The sequence below is a fragment of the Macaca mulatta genome, chromosome 14 (assembly GCF_049350105.2).
Source record: "Macaca mulatta isolate MMU2019108-1 chromosome 14, T2T-MMU8v2.0, whole genome shotgun sequence".
NCBI classification, from domain to species: domain Eukaryota; kingdom Metazoa; phylum Chordata; class Mammalia; order Primates; family Cercopithecidae; genus Macaca; species Macaca mulatta.
The window spans coordinates 49228287-49244045 of record NC_133419.1 but is presented as its reverse complement, the minus strand read 5'-3'; the positions used below and the strand labels follow the sequence as shown (position 1 = coordinate 49244045).

At 33.0% G+C, this 15759-nt stretch overlaps 1 protein-coding gene across 50 annotated transcripts in view; it reads right to left on the bottom strand.

The window, feature by feature from the left end:
• The window catches only part of SOX6 (SRY-box transcription factor 6), a 660184-nt gene that overhangs the window by 262528 nt on the left and 381897 nt on the right, over positions 1-15759 (bottom strand). For all 50 annotated transcript variants that reach the window (XM_077963255.1, XM_077963268.1, XM_015114789.3 and 47 more), the window contains one exon: positions 8211-8300. In XM_077963255.1, the coding sequence (XP_077819381.1) occupies positions 8211-8300 (90 nt within the window). The remainder of the gene's footprint in view (positions 1-8210; positions 8301-15759) is intronic.

Below are 15759 nucleotides of genomic sequence, written 5' to 3'. Positions count from 1 at the left end.
CCAACTCCTATCAAGGGGTTTTAGAAACATTGCTTTACATTAATCAGATATAAAATTTTATGAGAAACCACTGATTTTTAAAGTAAAATCTAAAAAGTAAAATAATAATTTGTTATTATGTAAAAATATTAAGCTCCTTGAGTTGAAGAATCATTGCCCTTATCCATTCTACAGCCCACACTTGACTCTCCTTCTAGCACCTACCCATCACATAGAATTTTCCAATGGCAGTGATAAAGGCTGAGTTCTCTCCCTTCCCCAGCTTCATTATACTCTATGACTCTAAAAGAATATGTGCAGTTAAGAATGATATATAAACACAGATCAGCTAGAAAATAATACAAATGTTGAATATTTAGAAAATAATGACAAAGTTCTAAAAGCGCAAACTTACTGGATGAATAAAGCTATTTCTAGAAATATATTCATAGCCAAAAGTACCATTATCATTAAATAAAAATTTGTTACGTGAAGTATTCAAGTTAAAAGATATCAAAAAACAAAAGAAAAAGCATAAGAATAATAGGAAAGGAGAGACAATAAGGGTAAAAGCAAAATGAATTAATTGGCATATTGAAAAGCAGCAGAATTGACAAATCCAAAAACTGGATTATTGGGAGAGCAATAAATAGAAAAACCACTAGCAAGTAAAATTGAAAAAAAAAGAGAAAACAAATATGCAAAATTAAAAATGGGATCTATAACAGCAAATAAATGGAAGAACTAAAAATAAGATATATATATGAAGTCAACGAGATTTGAAAATCTCATGAGATATACAATTCTCTAAGAGTTTCTTCTCTTTAAAAATATTTAGGAAAAATATTTTATGGCAAAACTGACTTAAAAGAGAAGTAGAAAATGTTTAAAAAAATCTCCAAAGAAAATTCTAGGCCTGGATGTTTTATGAGAATATTTTTCAGAATTTCAAGGAATAAGTAGCTCATGTTATTTATTCAATATTTTACATAACCAAGAAAAAGAGGAAAAGTTTTTCAGTTCAACTATGAACACTGGTACTAAAAAACTAACAAAAGTAATATAAACATGGAAAACTCTAATCAATTTATAATTACAGTTGTAAAAATAACTATAACAACTATAATATGAGCAAATAAAATGATGCAGTACATATAAACAAGACTATACCATGACTAATCAGGGTTTATTTCAATGACAAATTTGAAAAACAAAACCTAATAAGATATTCCATGAAATAAAATGCAAGTTATCATAAAAGACCAAACTCCTAGTAGACTAGAAGGATATCTTTAAATGAATATTTTAAATCAATAGTCAATAGAATGCTAAATATGAAATATTAAAAACAACTCCATAAATTAAAAACTACACTGAAATATCTGCTATTACCTCTCTATTACTTAATATTATTCTTGGCATTCAAGGCAATGAACGTATGAAGGGTGGGTGGGAGTGGGTAGCAAAGAGACATATAACTATCAAAAAGGAAGAGAAAACATATCTACTGAAATATGACTACAGCTAAAAGTTCAATACAGGGAAGTTACAAAATTAACTAGCAAAATTCAATAGCATCCCTAAATATAACAAAAGGAAAATAGAATCAAAAATATCTCATTCACAAGAATAAGCAAAAATATTAAATATTATTAAGAAAACATCAAAGGAAATGTGCAGAACCTGTATTTTAAAGACAAAATATTATTGAGAGACATAAAATAACTGAATAAATGACTTTGAATGGAGCAATTCGATAGTATAAAGATGTCAGTTCATCCTACCATTTCAAATAAATGTAATATAATCTTTTAAAAAATCACTTTGGAATTTTAATTAACAACTTGATAAAATAAATTAAAGATAAACTTTAAACAAGTATGGAAGCACCTTAAAGAAAAATTATGAGTGTAGTCTTGCAATACTTACTTTTGAAGGATACTAAAGTTACAGTGATTAATATAGCATAGTACTAATAAAAGTTTAGATGGAAAAATCAATGGAATAGAACCAAAATCTGATAAATAGTTCCAAATATGTAATCAGAGTGTAATAAAAGATGCTATTTCAAGCCAGAGGAGGTAAGATAGATTATTTAATAAACAGTACAGATATTTGGTTAACTGCTTGAGAATAAAATTAAGTTATATTTCTAGTTGACATTATTCATCAAAACATATTTAAGATGTATTATATAGTTAAGTGTTTAAAAATATAGCCAACAAATTGGATGAAAATATAGCAGAATATTGTTCAATTTCAGGATGAGGAAGCCTTTCTAAACAAACCCCCTATAGAAAAAAGCATTAAAAAAGGGATGGAAAAACTGACAACAAAACCAGAAAATAAAACAAATGACAAAATGCAACATATATCACAAATAAAGTTTAATACTATTAAAACATATTAAGAGTTCTTAGAAAATATTGAGAACTGGACAAGTTTTTTAAAGGAAAAATGGGCAACCAACATAAATATGCAGTTCACAAAGGAAGAGATATTCAATTGCAAATAAAGGGAGATAAAGCACCTCATTCTCACTAATAGTCAAAAAACTCACTAAATCAACAATGATATGTTTTTCCCTTATAAAAATGGCAAGAAATTTTAAATTAATAATACTTGTTATTCAGGGCAAGAGAATAAAAACTTGCAGATACTACTGGTGAGAGCACGGAATGCTATACTCTTCCTGAAGGGTAACTGGCAATAAGAATCAAAAGTCTTTTTAAAAAGAAGTAAGGAAAAGAAGTCAAATTGTCCCTGTTTGCAGATGACATGATTGTATATTTAGAAAACCCCATCATCTCAGCCCAAAATCTCCTTAAGCTGATAAGCAACTTCAGCAAAGTCTCAGGATACAAAATCGATGTGCAAAAATCACAAGCATTCTTATACACCAATAACAGAAAAACAGAAAGCCAAATTATGAATGAACTCCCATTCACAATAGCTTCAAAGAGAATAAAATACCTAGGAATCCAACTTACAAAGGATGTAAAGGACCTCTTCAGGGAGAACTACAAACCGCTGCTCAGTGAAATAAAAGAGGACATAAAGGAAGGGGAACATCACACACCGGGGCCTATCATGGGGAGGGGGGAGGGGGGAGGGATTGCACTGGGAGTTATACCTGATGTAAATGACGAGTTGATGGGTGCAGCACAGCAACATGGCACAAGTATACATATGTAACAAACCTGCACGTTATGCACATGTACCCTACAACATAAAGTATAATAATAATAAATAAATTAAAAAAAAAAAAAAGAGGACATAAACAAATGGAAGAACATACAATGCTCATGGGTAGGAAGAATCAATATCGTGAAAATGGCCATACTGCCCAAGGTAATTTATAGATTCAGTGCCATCCCCATCAAGCTACCAATCATTTTCTTCACAAAATTGGATAAAAAACTGCTTTAAAGTTCATATGGAACCAAAAAAGAGCCCGCATCTCCAAGACAATCCTAAGTCAACAGAACAAAGCTGGAGGCATCACGCTACCTGACTTCAAACTATACTACAAGGCTACAATAACCAAAACAGCACGGTAGTGGTACCTAAACAGAGATATAGACCAATGGAACAGAACAGAGCCCTCAGAAATAATACCACACATCTACGGCCATCTGATCTCTGACAAACCTGACAAAAACAAGAAATGGGGAAAGGATTCCCTATTTAATAAATGGTGCTGGGAAAATTGGCTAGCCATAAGTAGAAAGCTGAAACTGGATCCTTTCCTTACTCCTTATACAAAAATTAATTCAAGATGGATTAGAGACTTAAATGTTAGACCTAATATCATAAACACCCTAGAAGAAAACCTAGGTAATACCATTCAGGACATAGGCATAGGCAAGGACTTCATGTCTAAAACACCAAAAGCAGCAGCAACAAAAGCCAAAATTGACAAATGGGATCTAATTAAACTAAAGAGCTTCTGCACAGCAAAAGAAACTACCATCAGAGTGAACAGGCAACCTACAGAATGGGAGAAAATTTTTGCAATCTACTCATCTGACAAAGGGCTAATATCCAGAACCTACAAAGAACTCAAACAAATTTACAAGAAAAAAACAAACAACCCCATCAAAAAGTGGGCAAAGGATATGAACAGACATTTCTCAAAAGAAGACATGCATACAGTCAACAGACACATGAAAAAATGCTCATCACTGGCCATCAGAGAAATGCAAATCAAAACCACAATGAGATACCATCTCACACCAGTTAGAATGGCAATCATTAAAAAGTCAGGAAACAACAGGTGCTGGAGAGGATGTGGAGAAATAGGAACACTTTTACACTGTTGGTGGGATTGTAAACTAGTTCAACGATTGTGGAAAATGATATGGCGATTCCTGAATGATCTAGAACTAGAAACACCATATGACCCAGCCATCCCATTATTGGGTATACACCCAAAGGATTATAAATCATGCTGCTATAAAGACATGCACACGTATGTTTACTGCAGCATTATTCACAATAGTAAAGACTTGGAATCAACCCAAATGTCCATCAGTGACAGACTGGATTAAGAAAATGTGGCACATATATACCATGGAATACTATGCAGCCATAAAACAGGATGAGTTTGTGTCCTTTGTAGGGACATGGATGCAGCTGGAAACCATCATTCTCAGCAAACTATCACAAGAACAGAAAACAAAACACCGCATGTTCTCACTCATAGGTGGGAACTGAACAATGAGATCACTTGGACATGGGAAGGGGAACATCACACACCAGGGCCTATTGTGGGGAGGGGCGAGGAGGGAGGGATGGCGTTGGGAGTTACACCTGATGTAAATGACACGTTGATGGGTGCTGATGAGTTGATGGGTACAGCACACCAACATGGCACATGTATACATATGTAACAAACCTGCACGTTGTGCACATGTACCCTAGAACTTAAAGTATTTAAAAAAAAAAAAAAAAGAACAAACTCTTTGAACCAGGAATTTCACTTTTAAGAATATAATCTAAATAACCACTAATAAGTTCATAAGTCTTAATAAAAATGTTATCTGTTTTCAAGATAGGTGCTCTTTGTACCAACAAACAATAGCCGGGCGCGGTGGCTCAAGCCTGTAATCCCAGCACTTTGGGAGGCCGAGACGGGTGGATCATGAGGTCAGGAGATCGAGACCATCCTGGCTAACCCAGTGAAACCCCGTCTCTACTAAAAAATACAAAAAAATTAGCCGGGCGAGGTGGCGGGCGCCTGTAGTCCCAGCTACGCGGGAGGCTGAGGCAGGAGAATGGCGTGAAACCGGGAGGCAGAGCTTGCAGTGAGCTGAGATCCGGCCACTGCACTCCAGCCTGGGCAACAGAGCGAGACTCCGTCTCAAATCAAAAAACAAAAAACAAAAACAAAAACAAAAACAATAAAAACAAATGTTGAAGAAAAGGCCCAGTTACATTATGAAAACCTCACTTCATGCAATACTTTCTGCCAACAAAAATAATATTTTGGAAGATAACTCAATCTCAGGAAAATTCATAATATATCATTAAGTGGGGAAAATAGATTACAAAAAAATTATAATGGGATGATTCTAATTTTATGGGGAAAAATTAACATAAGTATGCATAATTTAAAATGGAAAGAATACACAATAAGATACAGGTAGAATTAAAAGACAGTTTCACTACCTTTATGTTTTTTTCTATGTTTCTTACAAATAAATACATATGAATTTTGCAATCAGAAAAATATAAGAGCTATCAAAAATACATAATGCTCGAGATATAATATTAAATACTGATAACCCATGATTGTATGTATTCCTCAAAGACATAATTTAGGTCATTTTAAAATTTCAGGATAATGAGAAGTAATTTATGTGGATAATAACTGGCCTGGTTTCCACCAGAATAAAAATGTATGTTGAGTTTTGGCAGTGGTTTATTCAAACTATTTAAATACTACTTTAACTGATTTTTTCATTTTTAAATTAATTTTTATTAGTACATTTTCTGTAGAAGATATTAGTATGTATGATGAGATGATAATGTAGAATAAAGATAAATTTAATAAGAATCTTATATTTTATGCCCATAAGAAACTCAGAATAACACAAATGAAAGTTCATGTATCACAAAGAATCCAGAAAAAAAAGGTTAAAGATTTTGAAAAGGCTAATTTTTCATGTGATTCACTTTTGTGATTTATACATTTCAAGTATCCAAGACTAGTCCTTTTATAAAATTTTGAATTCAAAATTAGAATTAAATATAAAGAAACATGGAAAGTGAGGGAGAAAATATACCCTGAAGTACAATAACTCCACGTTGAATTATAACATAACAAAATGTTAGTTTTCACATTCCTAACAGAAAGCAGGACCCTCATCATTCATGCTGGAAAAAGCTTGCCTTTGTACAAACCATTTCTGTTCTCACTGTTATAAAAAGGAATGACTTTGGAAAGGGAAGAAAACACAGAATGACGTGCAAAGTAGCAAACACCATGTTATTGCAGCTGGATAGAGAATATGTCACTAATGACTTTCTTTGTATCCATCAATAAGTTGAGTTTCTTTTTTTTCCAAAACAGCAAATGGCCTTTATGAGTACAAAACAGAAGTAGGGGAACTCAAAATAATATCCAGTTTCCACTGGTTGTGATACACAATTTTAGTTAATGCAATGATTTATTAATTATTTGCTGGGAAAAAAGATGACTTCCTTTTCTCTTCATTTGAGTTGAAAATGACATACCTGAAAACTAGGAAATTTTCTGTAGTAAATTCAAAACAACATTTACATTAGATAATTATTATCAAATTTTCATCTTAACTCAGATATTATCCACGACCAATAGGAAGATTCAACTAAAGTGGTTTGATAAATTCAGAAAACTAATGTAACTAAGCACCCAAATCGTTAGTGCCAATCACAGTGATGACTGTCCGTAAGGATTGACAGAGTTAATGAGTGATCACGAATTTCATTCATAATGCAAATATATATACAGCACTTCTTCTCCATAAATGAATTAGCAAGAGTTCCATTAGTAGGCAAAAAGTATAACTCTCGATTGATAAGGTAACTTACTATCTGAATGGATTGGGATAGTTCACTTCTTAACATGTCTAAAAATAATAACATCCATCACATATATTCAAAAGTAAAGATGTTTATTCTCATCTGAGTCAGAGACCATGAAATGCTAAACCTAATGAAATTTGAGCTTAATCAACATAGGATCCTTTGTATATATTAATAATAACCACCAAACTTAAACTCATGAGTACTTTCTTAAGTGCCAGGTATTGTTCTAAGAACTATACATGTATTAACTCTCTTAATTAGCCTATGAAGGAAGTACTTGTATTATCCTCATTTTAGAGATGAGGATTATAAAACATGAAAAACGCCGGACGTAGTGACTCACACCTGTAATCCCAGCAATTTGGGAGGCCAAGATAGGCAGATCACAAGGTCAAGAGATCGAGAACATCCTGGTCAGCCTGGTGAAACCCGTCTCTACTAAAAATACAAAAATTAAGTGGGCATGGTGGCACATGCCTGTAGTCCCAGCTACTCAGGGGCCTGAGGCAGGAGAATCACTTGAACCCGGGAGGCAGAGGTTGCAGTGAGCTGAGATCGTGCCACTGCACTCCAGCCTGGCAACAGAGTGAGTCTCTACCTCAAAAAAAAAAAAAAAAGAAAAGAAAAGAAAAAAAAAGGTCAGTGGCTTGTCCAAAGTACTCATCCAGTGATAGAGCCAGGATTTGAACCAAGGTAAACAGGCTTCAGAATCCCCCAATAAACCATTATGTACAGCACATTCTAGAAACATTTTTAAAGGTGTTACAGGCAACTCATTTTGATTAGAAGAAATTCAAAATAATTTGGATTCATAAATTAAGCTATTATTATAATTTTAAGAGGAAAAACTAAGACTATCTTTAGCTTAATTTGCTCATCTTTTGACATAAGGTTTTTATACCTTTTTTGTGAAGTAAATTAATGAGGCAGCATATCCCATAAGTTATATGTTTATAGACTAATACAAAAAGGGGAGAAATTTTTCAGTTTGTAAACATTGCAAGGAATAAAAGCTCAGAAACGTATAATACACTTACCCTCTCATGTACAATCAAATGTTAGATATAAGATTTAGTGTTATGGTACAGAAGATCAGCAAATGCATTGTTACACAAAATAACATAACTGCATTGACATGTTCAATATATTTTATGTTGTACCTTTAATTTCCCCAAGAAGTTCACTGGTATTTAGTCTTTCCATTTTTTCCTTCCAATCTTTTGAAAGTAGTTTTTCCATGCAGGAGGAATCTATTAAAATACAAAAGTAAGTATTAAAAATATATATTTATTACAAATTTAGAAATTCAGTTTATGGGGAAATTTTCATTTAAGAATGCACAAGGCTGTTTTTGTTGCTGTAGCTTGAACCCCAGGATATAGAAAATTACATTATTCTATAATATGTATTATAAAATACCACCATAAAGTTTATTTTCACCAGATAATTATTTAAACTATCATCTAGGAGAAAAAAGATAATGCTCAATAATCTATTTTAGTATTATAATTCTATTAATATTCAATTCACATTTGTCATTTCTTAGATTGATAGTATAGAAAAGAGAGCTCTTTCCTATGAGTTTAACATTAGATACTCCTTTTAATCCAGGCAATTTTTTTTAAGTCCAAGCAAAATGTATGTGCTGTGCAAGAAACAATAACAGATATTCAGGAGAGAAGAGGCCAATCTGAAACCACTTAGTTCTTAAAAAAGAAATCTAACTTTTGTAAAATATCCAATGAGAGCAAAACAAGAAGAAAATGAAATTAAGATGTTCTCTGACCCCTAGTAATAAAAACTGCTAAAACTTTTCTCTTATGTAAAAACCAATACATATTTTTATTAAATAAATACCTATATAAATACCATTTATTATTTGCCCTACTGTATTTCTAAATAGCATACTAGAATACAGGGAGTAATTACACTTGTTTTTATCAAGATTCATAAAGATTACAGAAATCCAAACTTTAGAAGGTTCTGATAATTACCAAATTTTTCTCAATGAGTTATTTCTGCTCTCTATGCAAATGGATTTGCAACTGGCGCTACTGCTTACAACTATTTATTTGTATCTTTTAAGCCTCAAATCTTAACAAATAGGTCATGTTTCCAAAAGGGAATGCAGATTTAAATACTAAATCCTTAGTGCAAAGCATACTCCCATAAAACTTTAACATTCCAAGTGTCAAAATTCTGATAACTTCCTTTTAAAATTATATTTAAAATATTTACTCCAATTCTAAATGCCTTTTCTCTCTCATATCAGCACCTATCTCTTTAGTATTTTCCCCTTCTTTTTTTTTTTTTTTTTTTCCTCCAGCTTCTAAATCCTCCTTGAATTTTTCAAAATGACAGTAAGGTCAAGATGGATCTAAACGGCTTTAGAAGCTAGATAAGCTTCAGAAGAAGACAGTGAGCCCTGGGCTGAGATGAGAAGACCACTGCATGGTTAGAAAGTATTGGTGAAAAAACAATTAACATTTGTCTGTGACACGATCAATCAATCAAGGAAGGGATAGAATCCAGATCAGCGTGTTGTGAAAACGGCTGATGAAGAACAACCATCCGAACTGGCTATCACAGAGCTAAAGTTCTTTCTAAATAGAAGTCAGCTTGATTTTATTAATGAAAGCTCCTTGCCCATTCCCTTACTTCTTCCCTCCCCTTTTCCTTCCTTCCTACCTTCCTTCTTTCTTTAGTCCATTATTTCCTATTATTTTCTCAGTTTTCAACAAATGATCTACTACTGTGCTTCAAAATTGGATTCTGAGTGATGTTCCAATGGGGCCTACATGCATATGCATATATTCAGGTTGTATTTAATTGCTGAAGTAGCCTCTTACTATTTTTTATTCAAATTCAGAAACAAGATATATGTTTTGTTCTATACCTATTTTGTTTTTATGCTAAAGTCATACAAATAATACTAAATTAAGAGTTAGGAAGCAATTCTTCAAATCCATGCCTGTCACAGATTACTTTTTCTCAAATCAGGTTTGAATTGCTGAGATTGATTGATATAACATTAGATTATGGATAAGAATAGTCAACAAAAAGTTTTTATTTTCATATCCTACCCAATTTTGTTTTATTGCCCTTTCATACATTATATCAGTGCACTAAGCTAATAATTACCGATACAATTACAAAAGCATAACTTTTTTAGCTAAAGTTTGAGTTGAAAGCATATATTATAGTAGTCAAAGATAAAAGCCCAATTTATTTGTAATAATAACAAATTCAGAGCAAGTCCATATACTAGGATTAAATGCATGTTAGGATGTAAACAGGCTAAAATATGTCTCTCATTTCTATAAATAGACCTGAAATCTTTTAGAGCTCCAATAAAAGAATGCTAAAACTTCATGGGAGAAAAAGAGAGCTATATGAACAACAGGAACACACATTTCAAATATAAATCAAATCATGTGGACACAGCTTTATATAAAAGCTACTCATTAATAAAATGGTTGGTAACTTCAAAGCGTTTCGCATTCCTATCAGAAAATTAATCCTTACTGCAACGCTCAGTTAATCTAGCTTTATGAGTTCCCATTTCAGTAGAAGAAACTGAGTGAAAAAATAAAGCAGCCTTTGCATATCTACATTTTCAGCCATGAAAATATTTAATAGCAATCACTGATTGCCTTTATCTATAGGACAATGAAAGTTACTACATACAAGCTTATCAATGTTTAATCTCAAGACTAGGAGATTCCCGGAAGACCTGTAAGAAAGTCTCTTGACAAATGACTGCATTCTACCCCATTATCTGACTGCCAAACCTCTACAGCATACCACAATTGGTGCTAAGCATTCTCCATGTAATAATGTAAAGCAAGTAGAATGAGAGAAAAAAAGCCAAATGAAGTGGATTGTTACTAAGCACTGTATAAGCAGAAGACACTATTGCTACCACCAAAAGGTTCCTGATTTGAAATGAGAAAATATTTAATAGATACAAAGTTACAAATAAAATTTATGTTTTCAAATTTCTATCTCAAAACAATATCCAGGTATGGGTACAACTTAAAAGTAAGGATCCATTCCCTTTGTGCCACATTTGTCAACTACATAAATGGGATACTAGTATTATAGAGGCAATTGATCAGATCAGACTTTGCCCTATTCTGATCTAGCATAAATGCAAAAATCAGAGTGGTAAAAATAAGTAAAGAAGGCCGGTTTGCATTACATGGAAAGAATAAGATAACATTGAGTGGCTTTAACACAGTAATCATGTAAGATTCCAAATGAAAAAAAAAGACTGAACAGCCCCAAGACACTCTTGGATTATTTTATACACATAAATATATTTTACAAAATTAATTTGAAAACAATGAACTAATTAGTTACAATGCTGCCACCATCCTCAAAACAATTTAACAATATCCAGTAAATTTATTATCTGCCTTTGACTCTTCCAAGTTTAATGTCTTTGAGTTGTCATCATCTGAAATCAGGAGAGAAAATATATGCTTTTTGGAAATGGGAATAAAGAATTACAACATTACGGCATGAAAAATGTCACCATAATATGTCCATATTTTTAAAAAACAAATGTAAGTCATAATGCTAAAGTAACATCATGCTAAAGTTGTATTGAAATAGAAAATGCCAAAATTAATTCCTCTTACTTTGAAATAATCTGTTTCCATTAACCAATATATATTCAGTGAAATGCAGGACTTTATCTTCTCTAATTTTTATAAATAATAATGATTAAAAGGGTACTATCAAAAATCAAGAGCTGGACTTCAGTTCTCACCTATAATTTAAGCAAGGATGTAAACGTTTTGATGTATTATAAATTATCACTTGCATTGTTTCTGGTTTTTTCTTTCTCTTTTCAAATTGAAACTTTTCTCTTTCAAGAAATTTGAGAGAAAAGGAAGATAGAATTCAGAACTATTTTGTTTTTAAAATATCATGCATAATAAATTACAAAGCAATGTTTCTGCTTCCTAAGTACTTAGGTTTCAGGCTAGGTAAGTCAAGTATGCTTTATCATAGCTGAGTAATGTTTTTGCTAATTAACTTAGTAATTAATTTTATGATGTAAGAAAAATTAAAAGAAAGAGTATGTGAGATATTGATTTCCTAATCTGTATGAAGACATTTGGGGAACAATTTGAATTACTTCTAGTTAGACAAATCTGCAGCAGTATTAACTCCTATACTATACAAAATAAAGGTATTTCAGATAGATTAAAAATAAATAAATACATTGTCATTAAAGTTAGAGCATGGGGAAGAGGAAGAGACAATGTGACAAATCTTTATCGCACTTTACAACAATCTACCTATAAGCAAACCCTTATTTTACTTTTACCTCGTGATATTTAAACTTAGAAATGCTAAAACACTAGAAACAACATAAAAAAATCTTCAAAATATTTTAGTGAGGAAAACAATTTTTGCTGGCTCTGTGTGCAGATTTTCTATTGCTTATTAACACTTCGAGAAAATGGTAAAGCAATTCCTTTTATTTTTACCATAGGAATCATAAATTTCAAATGTAATAAATTTTTCTATTTATCCAAGAACAATGATAACTTATCAAAAGTATCCATGACCTTGGTTTACAATTAAATCCAGCAAAATATATTTATATCCCTACTGATTATCCATCCCACATTTTTCATTAGGAAACACAGAGTTGCACATGCCAGTTACTGTACATTTTTCCACAGTGGCAAGTGCTCCACAATACAGTGGGATAAAATTGGAACTTGGAGAGCTTGAAGAGCACTCTTAAATTTTAATTAAAACCCTCCAAGCTCACTAAAAATAATTAGACACTAAAATGTGCCAGTTTTATTTTGAAGTCACTATAACGTACAAAGCACACTCCCTGACGACTGCTCATGCTCTTCTCTCTCTCTCCCCCTCTCCCTCTCTCTCCAATGAAACAACTGATTTTCCAAATAAGAACAAGGGGGTATAAATAGAGGCTGTTTTCAGGCCTGCTCTTCACGCTGGGAAGCTGACAGAAAAGACAGCAGAGTGGGTTTTTCAGACTACACCAAATAAACCTAGAATAACTTCCCTAACCAAGAGTACAAATCACTAACAAACTCTAGATAAAATCCAGTCTGCAAGTAACACCATGAGTTATATTACTGATCTTTTTTGATCCAAAAGTCAAACCTTTAACCTCTTAAATGTTTTTGCTATCTTAAAATATCTCATACAATGCTATATTCCATCCTATATTTAGCCAAGCAGCAAGAGAAAGCATGCCTTTCCCATACAGCAGGGCAATGATATAAACATCAACACAGATGCTCTGCCAGGAAGAGCTGGACTTCTCAAGCACTTGATCATTAAGGAATGCACCAACTGTTTTGGATAATCTCGTGCCAGCTCCCCTTTTGCTCCACACTCCCCTCTGGGAGTGGCCAATCTTGTCCTGGTCCTAATTTTTCATTTTACTCCTCCATAACACCCCTCCCCCATTACCAAAAAGATGAGAAATGGCATTTATGCCTAGCAATGAAAAAGCAGGCTCACTTCCCCAAACAGACCAAAACTTTAAAACAATTAACCCTCCCCTCTTCTTTCAGATAAATTACTAAGTATAAAATGCAATCTGTTTCCTTTGTTTACTCAATATGAACAATTTGTAAATGACTCAAGGATAAAATTCAGAAAATGTTGTGCTAAATTAGAACCATTATAAACATGCTAATGACTCAATGCTTGAGTAAAACATGCATGATCGGTGTGAAAAAATAGATTTAGTTCCTGTGAAATTTTGTTGTGCTGCCTTAAAACGATTTGGTCATTAAATCAGATATATTCCTTCCAGGAAAAATGTTAATTCCAAAACCACTTTACTAGATAATACAGTTTGTGTGTGTGTGTGTGTGTGTGTGTGTGTGTGTGTGTGTGTGTGGCAGTGGAAGCTATTAGAAATGTAATTAGAACTGTTAGATGCAAGATTCTGGCATGCTCATAAGGAAGAAAAAGTCCCACACCACATTTGAAACCTGCACATACACATACAGACATCATCATAATCAGTACAATATTCTCTCTATACACAATTTTTATCTGCCAAAGTCTTAGATATTTTTTCATAGGCATACTTTAAAACCAGTACTTAATGTATGTCAGTGAAAGTCACATTGTTCTATCAGTGCACGTAAGAGGTACCTCTTTTATCTGCTTTCCAAGGCTGCCTAATACCTATAACAATAACAGGAATTGTTCAAAAGCAACTGCTTCTGACATTTCCTTCAAAGCACAACTGCTACCAATGCCAATCTAGAAAAAGAGGGAAACATATAGCAGGTGATTCAGAAACTTATGGCCTGCTGCTATAGCTAAAAAAGACTTCAATGATCATAAAGATCAATACCCTCATTTCAGAAATGAGAAAACAGAGTCAAGATAAGGAAGTCACCTGCCTTGCCAATGTCAAAATGTTGGTGGCAGAGTCCCAACTTCAGTTCAGTGCTTGATTTGCTGACATGACTATTTAAATCATTATTTGAACAGAGGTTTGACTGTCCCCACAATGTAGCATCCAAAAGTGAAAAATAAAAAATTTTCTACTTATTATTTGCTTTAGAAATGAAATAAGACACTCTAATTCTTTGGAGAGGGGTGCAAAAAATCCCACATATTGCAATGAAAACCAACAGTGTTCAACTGCCAGTTCTCCTGTTCACACTCACTTATGCTGGTTTTCCTTTCCTCCACAACTCTTTTTCCATAATGCTTTATTTTGTTTGAATTACAAGCTCTCCTTTTCTGAATACCATCCACTAATGAATAGGTAACGGTTTCCTAAAATTACTGTTGAACTCATAAGGTAATTCCTTCCAAGGTAAGTTTTATTTTCATCTATCAGAAGTACATGTGCAGGCTGAAGCCTTGGTTTTTCACTGTAGTATTTTGCCCAGGAGGCCTTCAAATGTGCCACAATTTTAATGGAATAAAAATGTTCCATTAGAAACTATGGCTGTCCATGTTGCTAAAATATTACTCATCGTGACATCTTCTCTATACCCTATTTTCTGCTTCTGCTCTTTGAGTTCTACAACTATTTGTTTTATTTTTACTTTTTAAAATATATACTTCGCTTTTTTAAACTGTATTCTAATTTCTGTGGAAATAATCATTTTTGCATCCAGTGTGTCCTATATTCTTTATTTTGGTTTATTTGGGAAAATATTTCTGACTGCTGTTGTCTTGATGAGAGTGGTCATAGTTCTGTGTTGCTTGCCTTCTACTGCTCCCCCTAGCCACACAAAGAGAAATTTGATCCAATCAGAATTACCTGCTGGAACTATCTAAAGGCTCTCTCACGCTCAGGTTGGAAGCTGTAAACATGTGGATCTCGAACAGTCATGACCATCCCACCTGGCACATAGATAGAGCCTGCCTGCAATAAGAGTGAATGAAGCCAAAAATACCAAGAAAAGCAGAAGGAGCAGCAATAATAATGGATAGAGAAAAAAATCTTTACATCATGTTAGCACACTTACATCCCAAAACAGATAAAACTGAATTTTATTCCTGGGCTTTTGGTAATGTAAGCCAATACATTCCTATTAACTTGAGTTGGGTTTCTGCAAGTTGCAACTTAAAAAAAATCTAAACATTATGAAAACCATAACCAAAAGTGTCATACATACACGAATGTGTTATATTCTAAATTTTAAGCATCTGGAAACCACCAAAGAGTTAATGTGT